This window comes from Ciona robusta, chromosome 11 (assembly GCF_009617815.1).
Source record: "Ciona robusta chromosome 11, ASM961781v2".
In the NCBI taxonomy this organism is placed as follows: domain Eukaryota; kingdom Metazoa; phylum Chordata; class Ascidiacea; order Phlebobranchia; family Cionidae; genus Ciona; species Ciona robusta.
In genome coordinates this window covers 6,959,637-6,979,616 of record NC_143245.1, presented here as the reverse complement: position 1 = coordinate 6,979,616, position 19,980 = coordinate 6,959,637, and the positions used below count along the sequence as shown (strand labels likewise).

General features: G+C 34.8%; 3 protein-coding genes and 1 pseudogene across 15 annotated transcripts; 3 read left to right on the top strand and 1 right to left on the bottom strand.

The window, feature by feature from the left end:
• The first annotated feature begins 370 nt into the window (after window positions 1-370).
• Window positions 371-2,038, top strand: LOC149728902 (poly(U)-binding-splicing factor PUF60 pseudogene; annotated as a pseudogene). Its single transcript, XR_016385977.1, has one exon. The product of XR_016385977.1 is annotated as a poly(U)-binding-splicing factor PUF60 pseudogene (transcript).
• Window positions 2,039-2,194: 156 nt separating this feature from the next.
• Window positions 2,195-7,295, top strand: LOC149728901 (tetratricopeptide repeat protein 12-like). 3 transcript variants are annotated; one of them, XM_089887775.1, is made up of 15 exons: window positions 2,195-2,428; window positions 2,682-2,830; window positions 3,136-3,429; window positions 3,570-3,702; window positions 3,987-4,208; window positions 4,496-4,713; window positions 4,895-5,019; window positions 5,198-5,290; window positions 5,424-5,487; window positions 5,656-5,790; window positions 5,868-6,041; window positions 6,203-6,313; window positions 6,385-6,484; window positions 6,552-6,801; window positions 7,003-7,295. In XM_089887775.1, the coding sequence occupies exons 1-15, from the start codon at window positions 2,368-2,370 to the stop codon at window positions 7,079-7,081; spliced, it is 2,208 nt and encodes a 735-aa protein (XP_089743901.1). In that variant the 5' UTR covers window positions 2,195-2,367; the 3' UTR covers window positions 7,082-7,295. The 3 variants fall into 3 exon arrangements, with proteins under 3 accessions (XP_089743901.1, XP_089743900.1, XP_089743902.1); XM_089887774.1 differs by having other exon boundaries at window positions 2,682-2,887; XM_089887776.1 differs by lacking the exon at window positions 2,682-2,830.
• Window positions 7,296-7,783: 488 nt separating this feature from the next.
• On the bottom strand, window positions 7,784-11,436 carry LOC149728900 (transformer-2 protein homolog beta-like). 9 transcript variants are annotated; one of them, XR_016385980.1, is made up of 10 exons: window positions 11,257-11,435; window positions 10,903-11,036; window positions 10,520-10,600; window positions 10,104-10,182; window positions 9,870-9,998; window positions 9,453-9,622; window positions 9,138-9,263; window positions 8,781-8,890; window positions 8,610-8,677; window positions 7,784-8,220 (listed from the first exon to the last, which is right to left on the bottom strand). XR_016385980.1 is itself a non-coding variant. In XM_089887863.1 (9 exons), exons 1-9 carry the CDS (start codon window positions 11,287-11,289, stop codon window positions 8,667-8,669), a joined length of 870 nt encoding a protein of 289 aa, XP_089743989.1. In that variant the 5' UTR covers window positions 11,290-11,436; the 3' UTR covers window positions 8,268-8,666. The 9 variants fall into 9 exon arrangements, 8 of the variants coding, with proteins under 8 accessions (XP_089743989.1, XP_089743987.1, XP_089743995.1 ...); XM_089887863.1 differs by lacking the exon at window positions 7,784-8,220 and having other exon boundaries at window positions 8,268-8,677; window positions 10,903-11,033; window positions 11,257-11,436; XM_089887861.1 differs by lacking the exon at window positions 7,784-8,220 and having other exon boundaries at window positions 8,268-8,677.
• Window positions 11,437-12,237: 801 nt separating this feature from the next.
• LOC149728899 (histone acetyltransferase KAT5-like) lies at window positions 12,238-18,385 on the top strand. 2 transcript variants are annotated; one of them, XM_089887827.1, is made up of 12 exons: window positions 12,238-12,398; window positions 12,700-12,769; window positions 13,018-13,086; window positions 13,243-13,379; window positions 13,478-13,573; window positions 13,814-13,904; window positions 14,188-14,321; window positions 14,553-14,642; window positions 14,863-15,003; window positions 15,251-15,344; window positions 15,427-15,589; window positions 17,885-18,385. In XM_089887827.1, the coding sequence occupies exons 1-12, from the start codon at window positions 12,381-12,383 to the stop codon at window positions 18,099-18,101; spliced, it is 1,320 nt and encodes a 439-aa protein (XP_089743953.1). In that variant the 5' UTR covers window positions 12,238-12,380; the 3' UTR covers window positions 18,102-18,385. The 2 variants fall into 2 exon arrangements, with proteins under 2 accessions (XP_089743953.1, XP_089743952.1); XM_089887826.1 differs by having other exon boundaries at window positions 13,802-13,904.
• Window positions 18,386-19,980: the final 1,595 nt, after the last annotated feature.

The window sequence follows — 19,980 nt, the reverse complement described above, 5'->3', positions numbered from 1 at the left end:
CTGATTGTCATTTTGTGTTCTGCAGTATTAGAGCACACATTAATGCTGTTTGCCTATAATTTTTTTAATGTTTTTTCAAATTGGAAAAGAGAATTGTCGAATTTACTGAAGTTTTAAAACTTCCAAACCTGAAACAAGTGCGTTAAGAATTCGAATATTATACAAACAAAAAAACATATTGCGACGAGAGCCGAAAGTTCTCGAAAATTCTGTCTTTTTATCATAAAGTATTACCATTGTACTTAACATCGTTATGTGATGCGCGTAAATTCTTTACAAGAAAAAATGCGTGCTGTCATCTACTTGATTTGTTCACACTACGTTCGCGGTGTAGCCACGCAGTCTAGGGACTTTCCGTTGTAGTAGCGCCAAACCGTTATTTTAAATACCTAATTCGTTACTTTGCAGACCCAATAGGTGAGTGATTATACTGCTGTACGAAGATATTATACACCATGTCCACCGCGTTAACGGAAACTGTTAACCTTGATAATGGAGACATTATACAAATGCCTAAAATGGCCCCACCACCACTTACGCCGGAGCAAAAAGAAGCGCTTGCTAAAGCAAAAAGGTATGCTGTACAGGAAAGTGTCAAACATGTGTTGCTTAAACAAGAGGCTCAGGCAAAGCTTGCAGTCGAAAATTCACTGGTCACAACCGCAAGCCAGCCTTTGCCAGGGTTACCAAGTGGGCTCGGTAATGAAAACATGTTTTTACAAAAGCAACAAGCTTTGGTGTTAATGTGCAGGGTTTATGTGGGCTCCATTTACTACGATTTAAAAGAAGAAATTATTCGAAATGCATTTTCACCATTTGGCCCATTTAAATCTATAAATATGTCATTCGATCCAATTACCGGAAAGCATAAAGGTTTTGCTTTCATCGAGTATGAGACCCCTGAAGCCGCCCAGTTATCACTGGACCAAATGGGAGGTGTAATGTTAGGTGGAAGATCCATTAAAGTGGGTCGTCCTGCCAACATGCCACAAAGTCATCCAGTTATTGATTTACTCTTGGATGAATCAAAGATGCAAAAGAGAATTTACATTTCTTCTGTTCATACTGATCTAAACACAGAAGATTTAAAATCTGTGTTTTCTGCCTTCGGAAACATTCTTTCATGTGCACTTGTCCCAGACGTGCTTACTGGAAAGCACAAAGGTTACGGCTTTATTGAATATGATACATTGCAAGCAGCTAATGACGCAGTTGCTTCAATGAACTTGTTTGACCTAGGGGGTCAATACCTTCGTGTTGGTAAAGCTATTGCTCCTGTGGGCGTGACCATCCCACCTGGCAGTTCTTTTACAAACAGTGCTTTCCCAGGGGTTCCTGGATTGCCAAGTATAGTTGGAATGCCTGGGTTTCCATCCACCCCATTACCTACACCTGCTGCCATCCCCGCACCTGGAGTAGTTACTGCCCCAGTTTTAAGTTCAAGATCCAACCCCAATATTCCACCTCCTGGGATCGCTATACCCACTACCATTGCAACAACTACAAAGCAGAAAACTGCAAAGGAAACTATGGAGCTGCCGAACACTCTCAGTGCCCAGGAGGACATGAAGTTGTCTGGAGTGCAGGCGAGACATATGATCATGCAAAAACTGATGCGGAAAGAGGAGGCAAGTAAAGTGATGGTCCTCCATAACATGGTGGATGTTGAGGAAATAGATGACGACTTGGAATCGGAGGTGACAGAGGAATGTGGAAAGTTTGGATCTGTCAGCAGAGTTGTTATTTACCAAGAAAAACAAAGTGAGGCAGAAGATGCTCCAGTCACCGTAAAGATATATGTTGAATTCACTGACTCAGTGTTTTGTAAAAAAGCTGTCGAGTCCTTAAATGGACGCTGGTTTGGGGGTCGAAAAATTGAAGCGATAATTTATCCCCAGCATAAATTTAATCATAATGATTTAACTGGGTAAACTCCTACACTGGACAGTACATTATAAAAGATAATGTGTCACCAGTCACTACAAACAAATGAGGGTTTATTTCATTAAGTTGAATAAAGTTGTTGTTTTCAATTTGAGTGCAACCGCTGCTTTTTCTAGTTGTAAATTTTGGCAAAGTGAAAGGTGGCTTAACACTGAAACAAATTCACCTGTTTACTTTGCACTACTGCAATGAGTTTGTCTTAAAAAATAATTATTCTTCTAGTACTTTATAACATACTGCCAAAAATGATTTGGTACTCGTAGTAAAGTCATTTGTAACTGGAGCAACATTTCTTATTATAGTGACTACGATCATAGTAAAAATTGCAAATTGGTTTATATTTGGTCAAAATATTTTATTTTTTGTGTACATTACAGAAAGTTTAAAAGTTTCATGTGATTTAGTCCATAGTAGGTGTCGGACATGCAATCTGTAGAGGATAAGCAAGATTTCGATAATTTTCTTGCTAAAGTTTCAAGCATAGGTAAATGTAGTGTGTGGAGTTCAGTAGCTTTAATGTTTTAGGGGGTAATGGACCAATTCTGACCTAAATCCAAGGTCAACAAGAACCTCAGCCACAAATCATAGCTGTAATGTTTTGTTTTACTTACAAATCACTTAAATTTTATAAAATGAAAAAAAATTTTAAAAAGTCTTTGACTTAAAAATGAAAACAGTTGAAACAATAAACAAAAAGGATACCCATAAAAAATTTACAAATTTGTCTTGACTTGCAGATAGCATTGTAAAAGGTTTGACATCAGAAGATGTGAATGTTCAAGCAGAAGCTTTTGAAAAAGCAGACGTAGAATTAAACGCACTCAAAAAGAGCAAAACCTTTGACAAAACAGTCATTAATAAAAATGCTTATAAGAATGATAACAACGTATGGATAAATTTTGCTTTTAGGGAGTTTACTACAATGTGGAATTGGTTATGCAATGTATTATTTTATTCTATATTTTTCATGTTGTTTTCTAATTGAAAGTTTCAGCACTTCAGGAATAATTGTGTTTTACATAATTCATACCCTCATAAATATTTATGATATCACAAAGCTATTACGTCTTGACAGTTTTGATCCCCGAACTAACCATTGCTGCAAAAACAAGCTAATTATTTCTGTTTCATGGTTTTATATTTTCACCTATTTTTAGTTCATAGTAATTAAACATTGGGTCCCATTTTCAGCTGAAGAGTTTCCCTAACCAACATACTTCACAAGATGAATTCCTCAGCGCAATGGAAGCAGATTGTCAACAGAGAGCAAATGCAAGAAAAGAAAGACACAAGAAAGCAAACAAACTTAAAGAACTCGGCAATGAGGAATTTAAGAAAAATAGCTTTGATGAAGCAATTCGGATTTACACAGAAGCTACAAAAGAAGCAAAGGACTTGACACCACTCTACACTAACAGGGCAGCTGCTTATTTAAAATTGGGGAAATGTGAAGAAGCAATTGCGGACTGTGATTTTTCTTTGAGGGTGAATAAATTCTTATATTACACTTAATATTTCCAAAAAGAGATATATATATGGGTATATCAATCGGTCTTCTGCAAAATGAAAGCAGTGCCATATAAGAATCAATTTATATAAAAAAGATGTTATTCAAATTATTTTAGATTGATGAGAGATGGGTGAAAGCGTTTGTGTTCAAAGGAAGAGCTTATCAGAAGTTGAACAAATTTGATGATGCAATTGAACAATTCAAAGAGCTGCTGAAACTAGATGAAAAAAACACTAAATTGGTTCAAAGTAAGAGATTTGATTGGTGGAAGTTATGCCATTAAAGTGTGTGTAGGACCCACTGCACCAAAAGTAAAAAAATACATGAATGTTCTTTTTTTTATCCTCAAGTAGTGGGGCAAGGAAGTCGATAAAACTTATATTGTAGAGTATTCTAGACTGAATAAGAAAACGCTAAGGAATATTAAGTCAGAGCTGAAAAACATTGTGGGAAAATTAAAGTTTTTATTTTGAATGTGATGAGTTGACCATAAACTTCAATTTTACATCCTCTGATGTATATTTTCATCCAGAATATATAGATGAGGTTGAGGAGGACAGAAGGATCTTCCTGCTTGAAGCAGAGGCTGCGAAACATGGGGAAGAGGAAAAACAAGATCCCGTTAACATCCCACAAGTGATACAAACTCTTCGGGATCGGATGCAGGAGGAAAAGAAGACGGGATCAGATTTATCCGGGAGCCTCATGTATTATGCTGGTGGATTAAGGATCCTGCAAGCCAAACTGGTTGACGGTAAAATTGTTTAATTTAAGTCTGAATTTGTTGGCTAGCTGTTCAATGGTTGAAAACCCCTTTATTTAAAAGTTTATAAAATGGCAAAACAAGTAATTTACAAAAGTTAATTATTACAACTTTTAAAAATGATTAAAATACACAATTTATAAATGCATTGTTACTAAAAAACATCAAGTTAAGACGAATATTGTTCAAAAAATTCCCATTTACTTAAATTGATTATCAGAGTAACTTATTTATATTGTGTGAATACAATACTTAAAGTTAATATGATTATTCTTCAGAAACTTCCCGCACACTGTTTCGTATGCATCATGGATTCAATCTCTTTACTGATGATGGTTGTATTGCTAACTGCCTGAAGTCTCGGTTAAACTCAGTCTCAGCAAACCCTTGCCATGGGAATGAATTGGTTTCATCTGCTGTGTGTTTGCTACATGCTGCCTGCATAAATGAACCGGAAAACTTAAGGATGTTAGTCTCACTGTCTTCAATGCCAGATGTGAGTGATATGTTGCTTATCCATAGTAGACATGATAAGTTACAAGACTCCTTTGTAGCTTCTAGCTTCTATGTTGCAGTATACAGCACAAGTACTTTATGTTAATTGGTTACTTTTTCAGATTCAGAATGTTCAGTTCACGATTTTGGGTTAGATTTGTAATTGTTTAAATTATCTCTAGGTTTTGTTGTCTTTCCTCACCTGGCCTGATGACCAAGTAAAACGTGATGTCATCAGTTTATTTCAAGAAACTTCATTTGAAGCCAGCACGAGATTAATAGTGACCAATGCTGTTGACTGTGCCAAGTATGTAAATGTTCTGTTATATTAAATTAGTTGTGTTAGCTTAAAACTTTGTCAGTGAAAATACAGCAGTACGTTCAGCAGACAAGTCCAAACCTTTTCTTAGTATAATTTGACCCTCTCTTCTAGTTTTAAAAGCGAAAAACATGACAGTATTCACTTAATCTTGTTTAAAACATAGGTTTGGGAAGCTACTGTTGAGCCCTAACACGCAGAGGGCAGATGCCAACACAGCTGCTGCCACAACATTATGCAATTTCACTTTGGAAAAGAAGTAAGTCTCTAATTTTGTTTAAATTGGCTGCATTTTTCATTTTTTTTGTCCTAATGAACAGCTTAGATATATTAAGAACCCACAACTATAGCTACTACATTTTAAAACTTTTATCTATTGACATATTGTAAAGGTTTTTGGCATCTGCTGAAAAGAGTTTTGAGGAAGAGATTCTACCTTGCTTGATTAAATACTTGGTAAGCACAAGTTGTTATAACTTAAAACTATTAATATATGATTCATAACAGTCTTGGATTGTTATGATATAGGTAATAATTACTGTTTCCATTGGCCAACAGTCAATCCTTATTAGTAAATGCAAATATTGGTATAAAAACATAAGTAAATATTTTTCTTGCTCATAGAATGATGTAGGCAGCAGTGATTATGAAGCTCTTACATTAAGAATGAGGTGTTTTTCTCATTTTGTGGAAAGCTCTTCCATCTGCAGCATAGTTGCAAATAATGAAAGTGTTTCGGAAAACATTAAAATTGCTTTGGTAAGTTTTCACATGAATTTACGAACTGCCACATTAAATATAAAGCTCTGAATAAACTCACTTACAAATCACAATAGGACCGTTGTGTCACCTCATTCAAAAAGGGACTGACCAACCCATGTGCAATGGAAGATGTACTTCAAGTAACAACCAAGATCATCAAATGCAACAAATCTTCATCATTTTGTTCTTCTCTTGCACAGTTACTTTACCCAGTGGTCATGAAATCCAAAGAAACTGGATTACTGCTGGTACTTGGCATTTTGTTTATATTTACACCTAAACTATTTGTATACATGGGTGTACGCTGTAAGGTAATGGTCTAAGTCATATCCTTTTATAGCCACAGTTTACCGATGTTTTGATGTGAAATTTTCCACATGTTCAGTTTTTAAAATCGTCGTTTGTTCAGAAATGCCTCACTGTGATGAGTCTTTGTATGGAAGGATTGGTGGAATGCACACAAGCTGTTTATAAGAAGGCTGGTACTGCTTTTGTGAAGCAATTATACAAACTAATGAAGGTATCAGTTGCATTTGATCAATGTATTGGCTTATTTATTGACAATTGCATTATTTTAAATTTTTGTTACAGCACAATGATGTTGCAATTGTAACATACAGTTTAAAGATAATGTGTTTCATTGGACAAAGTATTCATGCTGCAGTGGAATATTTTGCAAGCATAGATAAAGGTAAGTTTAGATATGGAAAGAAGCAAACACTTTGTGCATTCCATAAATACAGTGTGATTTTTTTTAGATTATGTTACGATGCGTCAATTGCTGATGAATGAAAGTAAAGGAACAATAAGTTACGTCAACCAAAGTCACGTCGCCATGTTGCTTGGCGTAATCGCCCAACTGCCTCATGGTTTAGATCCAATCCTTGCAATTAACAAGGAGGGAGAAGTGGTGCGCCATCTTCTCGTGCTGTGCAGGGATTCAAACAGCAAACACTGCAGAGCCAACTGTGCCATTGCCGTGGGGAAGATGGCTCAAGCAAATGGAAGGTAAATGAAACAACATTTGTTGAAAGGCGTTTCTCTAAACCATGTGTCAAACTGTTTTTTATAAGCATTAAGGTATTAATCTTCATCACAGCTATGATTCCCCTTTTAGAACACAACAAAGATATTAAAAACCTTGAGTGACTTAAATGGTCCTATAAACAAGCCAAATCTCATATACAACAAATTCCATGATTTTTCTAGGTTTCTAGAAGAGCTTCGTAAACACGATGGAATCAACATTCTTGCAAGAAATAAACCACCAGATGAATTACTGGCTTGAAGAAGAAAATAATGTTGTTGAGGTTCCTCCATTTAAACCCAATGCTTACAAATGAGTTTGTTTTCATTGGTTCATGTGTAACACTGTTGTTTAGAAGTTGGCGCTGTTTTATTTCATATTTTGAAAACTTGCTGTGACAAAAGTGCATTTTTATGTAATACAAAACTATATTTGTAGTTTATTTTTGATAGAAATACATAACATGTGAACTTTGCATTGGTTGTTAGGATCAATTTGGTTACTAATCTGGGTAGGTTCAGGTACCGTTAAGGTTGTAAGTTTAGGTTCCACTAATGCTGTAAAACATATTTTAAATTTAAGTTGGATCTCAATGGGTTAAAAGCTCGATGCTGACAACAATGTCGCTATGCATCTTTTAGAAAGATAGAACTAACAACCATTCCTCTATCTCATTTTTGACTAACAGATTCCACAGGGAAAATATACAACAAAGTTAAATGTGTAGACTGCAGTAACTCGCACATGCAATGCGTCTCAAACTGGCCCTGCAGTTGTAGCAAATGTTGCTGTTTTATGACATGCATTTATATCAAGTTTATAAAATCTTGTTGGACCCAGATTATAACTAACAATGTTGATCCACCAATGATAAGAATACGGTCATTGTGTCATTCAGCAGGTCCATGTTGGAAAAGTTAAGATTTCCCAAGAGAGTAAGAACATGGCAATAATACATAACCACAAAGTGAATAAACTGGTTTATTTCCTCTGCGAATACATGGTTTAGTATTTTATCACTGAACAAATAACGATGTTGATTCATCCCTCTCCGTGTTACAGATGTAATGAATGTTGTGGTGGCAAAAACCACAGAGATGATTTGTCAATGCAAAACTGTAGGTCTCCATTCCTGCATATTGTCACTTACCAAAACTTAACTGAAATGAAGCTAATGTTATTGGATTATAACCTGTGGAAAGAATTGGATTGTCCTAAAATTTTTTAGAGTTATTTATAGCCTAATATCTCACAGCGTTTTTAAGTTTTCTATAATTTTCATTTTTCTCTGGTTTTCTTAAATAACGCTGCAGAATTCATTCTTCAATCTTAAATTTTCTAGGGTTTCGTTTTCAAAATTTCCAATTTTCGTATTTTCAATCTTCAAAAAGATTCTTTCACTGTAAGTTTATAAAAGAAACAAGTGAAAAACTAAACCACGGACAAAACGAGTAAAACTGAAGTTTATTTGAAAGAAGCTGTTGTAACAATGTATGAGGAGCTACATAGAAAGACCAACAGACTTTACTGACATGCAGCAAAAGCTTGATCCAAAGTTTAAAAATTTCCAATTCAGCGGCAACAAAAGCGAAGACCAGCGAACATAAAAAGTCAGAATAACTACTAGAAAGAATGGTATGCTACACAAAACAATAGGTTTTACTCTACGCTTTGTACAAAACCTAGGAGTGTCTCCAAAGTGGTGAATATAAAGAACCAAATCACACAAATTTGTAAACATTGACAAGACATTGTGTTTTTTACACACATAGCAGGCAACAATACCTACATGTAACAAGTCACTGGTGTTCAGGGTCAAGTCCCCACTGTGCCAATACAATGCGATTTAGTAGTAACCTGAAAAATAAACAACTTTAAAAAGAGCCAGCATTGTGTTATTAGTAAGTAATTGATACTTGAGTTAGGACTTCAGTCTTTTATCTCAAATTTGTTCACTTACGGTCACGTGGGGATCTATCTCTATAGTAAGGAGAAGGAGATCTGCGTCTGTATCCAGGTGAAGGGCTTCGTCTGTAACTGTCTCTTCTATCCCGGTAATCATCTCTGTATCTGCATATAATGTCCAAAGTAATACACAAGCAAGTACATAATAGTACTTATAAAAAGCATATCAAACCTTTTTCAATAATGGTGGTTGACAACAATACCAATAATAACATTACACTACATATTACAGTGTCATAATGGCAGAAACGTCTTTACTTTCATTTAAAAATGGTGACAATACTGTCATGCTTGCATTAAAACTGACAAACATTCATGCACCAGTGTTAAACAACTTTAAATATAACCTTACCTGTCTCTGCTTTCATATCTTCCTCTATCATAACGGTCACGTTCATAATATCTATCATGTCGGTCACCACCACGATCATATCGATCTCTTGATTCGTATCTATCACCATCTCTTGGCTTGGCATATCTAAAAAAAAATTATTGAAAACTTCAAATTGGCAAAAATAGGATTCTAGTAAAAACCAAGCTCTTACAAGAAAAAACTTTACAATAAATTTTTAACATAATTGGTAAAAATTTGGATTCTAAAATACACTGTTTAATGTTGTTTAAGTAAAAAACTGTAAGTAAACTTTGGTTTGAATTAAATACTCACGGTCTCCCAACATATACACCAGGTGTTGGTGTGTGAGCTCGCTTGGTGATCGAGTAATCAACACGAATATTTCTTCCATCAAGTTCCATCCCGTTAGCCCGCTCCTTTGCTTCAGCTGCATCATCATCATTATCAAAGTAAACAAATCCGAACCCTCGTGAACGACCGGTCTACAAGAAATAGTATGAACATATGGTCAATTCTAAAATCTAACATTCTTGAATCATACTTTAGAATTAGCATAAGATTAGTGGGCTTCTCAAACTGGGTGTCAGAACAAACTTTAGGGGTTGCCGAGAGTATTAACCATGAAAGCCCACATATAATTTAACTTTGTGTCTTACAATCCAGTGGTTTTTCATGCACTGAGCCTCATACTTAAAAGATCAGAAAAAGACAAAGTAGTCCAAGCATTACCTTTTGATCAATTACAACATTGATATCAGTTATTCTTCCATATCTTGAAAATACACTTCTGAGATCACTGTCGTTGGTGTAAAGACTCAAACCAAATACTCCCAAGCATTTACCACTTGGTGGGTTCAACTGAAACAACAACAACACTTATTTTTTTCACATCAAATCTAATTTTATTATTGAATGACAACATATTTACACTTAAGACATATCATGAACAAAAAGCTCACTTACTCTGTCTCCAATATGACGCTTCCTTCCAGACATGGGGGATTTACTGCTGTGGCGGCCTCTTGAATAACTCCTGGACCTACTAACAAATCAAGAATGAAAAAAGAGAAAAGCATATTGCTAGTTGGTGTTAATTATAGGCGAGAAAATATTTGGAGATGCAAAGATGCACTCATTTGAATTACAGGGCTTGCAAAGGCACCTTGACTATAATAAGGCCAACATACAGGCTTTGCTTATGTGGCAATTTTTACAAGCGGAAATTTAAAAGTAGCAACAATTTATACTGATATGTGTCAATTTTTACAAGCAAAAACTTTTATGAAACAAAAAGTAGCAACATAACATATAGATATTTCTACATAGAATAGAACATAAGCCTATCAAGTAATCAAGTCGATACAGGGCAGGTACTCTACCTTGATCTACTGTAATACCTCCTTCTTGGACTTCCACTGTTTCTTCGATATCTGCGTCTTGAACCAGATCGGGAACGTGACCTATTAACAAAAAATGACTTGAATGTAACCTTTTTCGATTTAGAAAGTTGTTTAAAAGAAAAAATCTGTTGTACTTATAAGCCAGTTTGTACAATCTGCCGAATAATAAGCCAGTTTAATAAGCCAGTTTGTACAATCTGCCGGTCCTGACAAAACACATTTTGCTGTGCATCTATAGCAAATTATACAAAGCATATGCACAATTTTTTTGTTTGTGTAGCTTCTATACTATTCAGACTAACTGATTGAGAAAAATTATATTAAAAACAATAAATAAATAAAAACAACTTTAGTTTCTATACCTGTATGAACGTGATCTGGAACGAGAATACGAACGTCTTAAACTTCTTGATTTCTTGGAACCTCTTGAAGAATCAGAATCCGCAGATCTTGATCGTGAGCGGGACCGAGATTGCTTCACTGGACTCTTGGTCTTCTGTGTTAAGTTAGACGTTACTTGTGCAAATTATAAAGGTGCTGAGATTTGTTAAATTCATAATAACTGAAATATATATATATGTAGCCTACAACATATATATTATATATTAATGTAACAAAAATGACTTTATTTAATGAATTTCCGGTAATGGCGGCAAGCAAACTGAATTACAGTTGTAAAAGAAATCCAAATATATATTTACAACAAATATCATTACCGATTTATATTCTCCAGCTTCTGTATCGCTCATCTTGGATATTGGTTGTTAAAGCTTGCAAAGTGAAAAAATTCGGTCGATAACACAGCCTAAAATTTGGGATTCCAGTAGATAAAACGAGGCGCCTTTCTGTTCTTTTTAACCAACTGCAGAAAGCGCCGATCGCTTTTTTCCTTTAGCTTTATTCCGCTGGGTGGGAGCAACTGACAAAGCAAAGATAAAAATATTCAATTTATTTTATTTTGCCAGTAAAGTTGCGACGGTTGTTCAACTTTTGCAAAACGCTTGGTGTTTTTGCAACAAATTCTGTAGCTTAAATTTAACTGTTCTATTACCTCAACGATATTTATTTCGAGAAATTCGAAAGTAGTAATTCAATCAGGATCAAAATATTTTGACTCCCCAGTGTTCAAGTAAAGGTGTTCTAAGGTGTAATATTAAAATTTAAAGATTTGCGTCCTTTTCTTTATTTGAAGCTGGGTAATGGCTTTTGTTTTATTCAAAATTTGTTTGAGTAATTGTACTTAGTTACCATAAATAAGCAAATTTAAAATTATTATTGTCCCTCTAGTGGTTAAAGTTTAATTTTGGGTAAAAGTTAATTATTGGAAACAATTTATCCACATTTAGTTATTGAGTATATCAATTTAAATTCAATTTAAAAATTAACCTTTTAGTTTTAAAAGTATTCATTTACACACTTTTGAACAAAAACACGCTTTCGAACAAGTTTGTTTCATTTCTTATTCCCTTAAATTTATATAAAACATGCCATGCTAAACACTTCACTATGTTGTCTCACACACTACCTCTAAAAACTATTATTTGTCCTTAAATTGTCCATGTATGGTTTTTATCATATCATATGATAGAACTAGAAGTATTTTCTGTTCTTTAACATGTACTGTGTTTTACAACTATTTAAAAAGGTCTTGCACATATAGTAGTTATACTAAACAATAATGTGAAGGTAGCCCAGAGTATTATCATAATTATTACAGTTTGTGATAATGCAGTTTACCTATGTACAGGCTCCATATAGGTAGTACAACAATATACTAGACAGAACCAAACCTTTAAAAGTTGTCAAATTAGTTTTGTTCTCTTTACACGATGGATGGGTAATGGCCGAAACAGAAAAGGTGAGAAAATATATTGGATGTCTTATGTCTAATAAAGTTTCTGTACTGATTGTTTGGTAAAATGTGTTTTAAAAATTGATGTAAACCAGTGTAAGTTAAAAAAAAATATTCAATATATTCAGACTAGAACCATATATAGTTACTGTCTTTTTGCTAATACTCGTCTTAAGCTCTTGTAAACTTCTTAGTTCTTCGTAATTGTGACCGAAATAAGTTTTATGCATTTATATAGTTGTGTATAGGCGAAAGAGCAAGTGTTCTGTGCTTTTGGATTTCTGTACAACATAATCTTTATTTTTAGATGCACTTAAAAATTATAGAGGGTTGTCGCCTACCTGTAAAAAGAGACCTTGAAGGCCAATATGAGTGGCGTAAGTTAATTTTCTTTGTACATTTAATGTTTGTTACGTATTAAATGCACAACATCTGTGTTTTGCTTATGTTACTTATCACATAAATGTTGTTTTCTATTTTCTTACAGTATTTTAAAAGTTTCAACATAAATAACCACCAGGTTGGAGCAATTATGGTTAAATATCTTTCCAAAAGCCATCTATGCTTACAATCGTGACAGCGTAATATCTTGAATTCAATAGAATAAAGAATTTTATCTTTTTAGATTTGGCCGAGGTTTTAAGCACAAGGGAAAACAATGGAAACTGCATGTACTATGTTCATTATGTGGATTGTAAGTTACATTTATTAGGCTAAGTCAGTATCAAAAAAACATTGCAAATTGCTATCTTTCTGGTTTTGAGCCCAAGTGTAACTATGACCAACAATAACTTGCAATAATATATGGGGAAATTTCTTCTTTTTTTTAATAAAAATTCTGTGATAACAGTTAACAAAAGATTGGATGAATGGGTGGCAAAAGACAGAGTGGATTTGTCAAAGATTCAGCTTCCTAAAAAGGAAAAATCTTCACACAAAAGATCCGCAGATTCCCGGCCATGTAGTCCTGACAGAGAAGTTATTGTGGTGGGTTACATTTGGTTTAAATTCTATTTAACATTTTCCTTACGTCACTTCTAAACATTGGTGTAACGTTATATAAATTTTTGTGACATTTTATTTAGAACGGCATCACTCATTCTGACTGCCAACCAGCTGTGAAGAAAGCTCCAAACAAATTTCCAAGAAAGCGAAAAATAGTGGACGGGACATCAGATGAGGTGGGGTAACTATGGCTGTAAAGTGAATAGAAAAAACATAAGCCTAGTTGTAACAGCACTGACTATTCATTATTCAAATTAAAAGTTCATTTTTAGAAATATATTCAGTCAAGTTACATAATGAACCATTTTTTTTAACACAGCAAAATTTGTTATTGTTAAGTTTAGTTGGGAAAAATGCATTGCTAACTTTTAGATGTTTATTACATAAACATCCTCTTCATGTAGGTTGACTCACAGGAATCAGAGGCAGCTCCCAGGCAAACAGGGAGCATGACTGTCCACGTTAACGAGGATAAAGTCAGCAGGATAAAAAACATCAACTGTATTGGTAAAAATTGTTTGCAATTTTTAAATGATAGTTATACAGGAGTTAATTGAAACCTATAAAATATTAAATAAAAAAACTAAATTGAAAAAAAAGGATTTTGGAAACTGAATTGATGCTGTTTGGAAAACTGATATTTATTTTGCTTTAACTTTGTTTACCAATTTGACAACACTTTCTTTTTTTTGTTTTTATGTCTATCATAAGAATAAAGTTGCGCTCATCAGCTCATGTTATTAGGTCAAGTTTTTATTAATTTAAAAACTTTCATTGTTTTCCCTCACAGAGGTGGGGAAGTACAGGTTAAAACCTTGGTATTTCTCACCATATCCCATTGAGTTGACAAAATACAGCATCGTATATCTATGTGAATGGTGTTTAAAGTATGTTAAAAGTATCACCTGTCTTCAAAGGCACCTGGTAAGTCATTGGTTTTTCTCTGTTTATATTTATAAATAGGTCTATTTAATGATTACATAACAATAACATCGCTTTTATTTGTCATAAATTTCATTTCATGAGTTATGTCTATTGTAATTATAAAGAAAAATAATGTTAATTACATTCATTCAAATATCAAATAAACGATTTGTCAAACAAGTTCAAACTTTTAAATGTTCTCTTACCCAACTTACCAATCTTTCTCTACAGGCAAAGTGCCAGCTAAGGTACCCCCCTGGTAATGAAATATACAGGAAATCGAATATTTCATTTTTTGAGATTGACGGCCGCAAAAACAAAGTGAGTTATTTATTAAGATAATCTAATATTTTTGTATTGTGAGGTTATAACACACTTACCCTTTGTTTGCTGCGCATTTCATTTGTAAATGTCATATTTTACAAAACATGTGCGGAAATTTGATTATAATTTTATGATAAATTTTAATTTAAATATAATTTTTTACTTTTTAATTTTTGGACTATATTGTGTTAAATATTACTTTCATTTTATTTTACAGTCGTACGCCCAAAACCTGTGTCTACTCGCCAAATGTTTCCTGGATCACAAAACCCTTTATTACGATACGGACCCTTTTTTATTCTATGTGATGACAGAATACGATTCAAAAGGTTTTCATCTTGTTGGTTATTTCTCTAAGGTAAAACTTTATACTGGTTTGTTTTATTCTAACAGTGATTTGACCAATTCCGTTACATCTAGGAATTAAAAAAGTTTTTTTTATGCATTTCACTATCACGTGTAAAACACGGTGTTTCTAAAATAAAGTTAACAATTTTGTGAATGTGAAAATCCTAAATGGTATCTAAAATACATTTCTGCTATCAAAATTTCGGCATTTTTTAACGCCGTTAGAGTGCGATAAAGAGTAACGATCAACCATTTAGGAGAAAGAATCAACTGAAGATTACAACGTAGCTTGTATTTTAACGTTGCCGCCTCATCAAAGAAAGGGGTTTGGAAAATTATTGATTGAATTCAGTAAGTCCAGAGTTAATTGTTACTTATATAGACACATCACTTTCCAATAACTCCAATATTTGGTCAATTAAACTTCTTGCAGGTTACGCTTTATCACGAATAGAAGGCAAGGCAGGAACACCGGAAAAACCACTTTCGGATCTCGGCCTCTTGTCCTACCGGTCTTATTGGACGAATACGATACTCGGTATCATTATTGGGTTGAAACCTGAACCAGGGCAGGAGAAACCTCAAATTACAATCAAGTAAGAATGAATATTACTGTAACTTATGTATCCTCGCATACGTGGCGGGTAGTTTCTATACCGGGGTGGTGTTCTGTTTTTGTAATGTATGACTGCCGACTTAGGCTCAAAAGGGACCATTGGGTTGTAGCAATTGTCGTTAGGTGTCTTGTTTTTTTTTTACATAAAACGCCAATCTTGTCAATGTTTAATTTTGCCGTTTGGTGTTTTTGAATTATAGTTTTTACGCCTATGGGTACATACATCAAACCGAAACGACAACGCCCGGATTTCGTGGCTAGAAAAAAATAAACAATCAAGCTATATGTAAAACTATAATTTTGTATATAGGTGCGGTAATATATCTTTGAATAAAATCACAAATACTGCAGGCGTAAATAAACATGCGGCAAATTATGTAACGGTTGATGATATTTAAATATCGGTTTACATTTGGGATTGATACAGCGTAATACATGCAAATGTTTCGTGCCTCGGAATTTTATGTTTATTTATAAATCGGGCCTAACCGGGCGTAAGGTTACCGTGGATGAGTATGTTTTATCGTATGATAAAGTAACTTGTGCGTATCGATATAGGTGATCGCATTAGTTCTATCAATACTAAAGTTTTTTTTGTGGAATAAAAATTTCCGTAAGCGCCGTGAGGTTTTATTCGCTTGTTGTAAACTGATTTATCCAGCAATAGTATAACGTATCGTCCTTTAAAAGTTTGAAACCACCAGTTATGTGTTAAGCTCATACTTATGTAGTGTTAAATTCTCCGATATCTGATTTGTACTGTAGCGTGGATGATAGCAGCTACGTGATTTTGGTGAACCGATCCGACCCGTAGTATAGTATCCATGGTATGCATCACGATTTAAACTATGTGCTACTTTGTGTGACCGATTTATTGTTATTTAACGTGAACAAATGCACGCAACGGGTTGTCGTGTGTCACGCTATATATTATACAAACGTTTAATTACTCTTTATCATACGACACAACGTAAACAGCAATGGTAAGCTATGTATTCTATCCGATATAAATAAACATTGAGTTCTAAAGTAGAAACATTTGCATTTATTACGCTGTATTAAATCCCAATGTAAACCAAGATTCAAATTTTAAGATCAACCGTTACCCAATTTGCCACATGTTTATTTGTGCTTGCAGTTTGTGATTTTATAAAATGTCGTAGTTTTACAGCAACCGCCAGCAACGTCACATAACCAGGGGTGCTGATTGCTACGTTATGTGTCGACGTTATTCTGTAAAATGACCTCCATTTCCAAACTTACATGTATAGTAGAGTGGAGAAAAATGGGACACTCTTATATTCTATTTCTTGTTCCATTGGTGGTAAATAAAAAAAAACATTCAAATAATGTAAAACCGTATTCTTACGACTCCCTTAAACCGTTGTTAATTATTTAAACACAATCAGGATATTTTGATATTATATGTGCTACAGGTGTCCCGTATTCCCCCACCCTACTATATGTACAACATTGCACTATGTTATCTGGATCAGTATTTTTTATTAACTAAAACTTTGCAAGTTATAATTAACGATGTTATAATTGTAAAGTTTCGGCATGTGTCCTGTAAAATAAAGTCTTCCTATAAACCCCTTGCACCATAAACATAAACCATGTGCGTATGCTGAATACCTAAAAAGGCAATTTCGAAAGCACCCTATAACCTTTTTGTCACTTAATGCCCGAGTTAAATATGTCAATATTCGAATATTATATAATGTCACCATTCCATGCGTTCTTATCGTCACGTGCGAGTTGGCCTCCATATTGTGCGTGATATGTTACTCTCGATTTACGAGCTCAGCGGAGAGGATATGATGCACGCATTATACTCATCTAACATCTAACCTTACCGCTTCTTATTAATATTCGAGTTCGAATCCGGTTTACCTTATTTCACACACGCAACATATGCGTGTATGCAGCAATCGACGTTATAACTAATTACGAAGCTGTTTCCTCGACCGGAAATAAACCCCTGTGACGTCATAGAACAAAATGACAATGCGCTTTATGGATAATGTATGGACACTTTTAACAACAAGGCAGAAATAGAAAGTTATGAAAAATAATTTAAAACTGACCGGTTTAAACTCTCACGACATTTAGCCGAAACAGTTATGTCACTACAATGTGCAAACATAATTTGTTCCATTATTTCATGCCATGCATTACTTAAGCTTTCGAAATGCATGTATGGATTCTATTCCGGTTTTACCAATTTATTAAAATTGAAATAATGTTATTTTTAAATGAGGTTTATTTTCTGCAGCGAAATATGCGAAAAAACGTGTGTGAAAAAAGAAGATGTGATCTCCACTCTACAACACCTTAACCTTATAAACTACTACAAAGGACAATACATCATAGTGCTCACTGAGGACGTCATAGAGGGCCACAAACGATCAATGTCAAAGCGGAAAATGCGAATCGAACTGAGATGTTTACATTGGACGCCAAAGGATTGGAGTAAACGGGGCAAGTGGTGAAACACAGTTCTTACAACGCTACATATATAACACTGTAGTCACCTGGCCACGAGTTCTATGGAAGCTACCTTAGCGATCAAGACGTGTAGGGATAAACAAGTGGGACGTTTACATGCGCGTTTGGTATTTTTATACCAATTTGGATATCCAAAAAAAGTGCCTATGTACCAACGACCACAACGACAATAGAATGATTTTGTATTTCGTTTGTTGCCATTCAACCAATTCAACATCTTTGGTTTTGTTTTTAGCGTTTTCGAAAATTAAACAAACCAGTTCCGGCATGTTTACTGTGTGGATATTTTTCAGCCACGAATTTCCTTTACGTATAGATTTGCATGACTTACGTAGGTTCGGCTCCCAAAAACACAACCACTTATACGAAGTACCTCACCCATATAAAATAAAAACGAATTAGCCGGTAAGTTGTCCGCAATAAGTAAACCCACTTAAACGTTTGTCAACCAATTGATGAAAATGTAATCTTGAATTTAATCAATGGCACACATACGTACGTTCATCTTAAACCATTTACGTCATAGAAGGACTTAGTGACGCGACAGGCGTAGGCTTTCTTCATTTTTTCCATATGCTCGTTTTCCACAGTACAGATATGCCAACACTTTTTGACGCTGACAGGAGACTGACGTACGCGATATACGCTTCAGCAGCTGTAACCCTGGGATTTTACTGAATTCTTGAAAATAATTACACCAAACATACACGTGACCAGTGAGAGTGGTAATATTTATTTGTTTACCCCCTGACGTCATAAGACCTCCCAATTGACGTCACACAACGTTGGTCAAACACAGCGGAGCACACAATGCGCATTTACCGGAACTGCCAAAGCTCGTGTCTGGCTTAAAACGCTAAACATGTGAAAGATAATAATTCCTGACCTAACTCAGTCTTATTGTTGGTCATAGTTGGCAGTAGCAACGCTCAAAGTTACAGTAAACTGAAGCGAATAACATGGCACTGAATTAAGTATTCTGACCCTTAAATTTCCATGGTTTTCTGTTAATGAATTACTGATAACTACTTGATGCCCCTATTTTGGTTTATTTTGGGTTTTAAAATGTGTTTTTGGACAATCTGTTACAAAAACGTAGACGAGTGAATCAAACGTCGGTGTAAAGCTAAACATACAGTTTCTAATTTATAAATAAGAACATTTTAACGCAAGACTTTATTGTATTTCTTGGTCTTGCGTTTGCGAAATTGGATTACATTCGATTTTAGTGTATTTTTTATCAGATCGATAAGTTATATCTGCTTGCTTATAAACGCGGGATATGTCGCATTGCGAATATTTCCAAACTCATTTGACCGCAAGTCAAATCGCGCTCAGGTTTCGTTGTTATATTTTCAGATCATTTACATACATACACTGCACGGTATTTACTCTGACCAGGAAAAAATAAATTACATAAGGTCGGCCATGCAGGCTCGTGCCCTATATTACCAACCGCATAAACAACACAAGTCGCGGGTCGAGTGATTTGCCTTTTCCGACCACTTGTACTGATTCGAAGGAATGTTTACTCTGTCCCTACCAAGTAAAAGCAATCTGCGGTTTATGCAGTTTCCCGTCGTGACCGTTCAGAGCTTATCTCTCCACCAATCCTGTAATTATGATACCTAGAATCGTATGTTCCTTCGCTTCTTACCAAGGCCACTTAACTTTTAATTACGAGGATTAAATCGGAACGATGTGTAATTTGCTTCGCGGATTCAAGGCTGGTGGGTCAGCGACAATGAGCTCCCCTGGATAGGTCGATAATTAAGACCAACAGGGAGAATCTTTTCCATTTCTTTGAGGCGGCCTGTTTACGACATACCTTGGGTTTTATTGCTTCAAATATCTTGGTGGCCT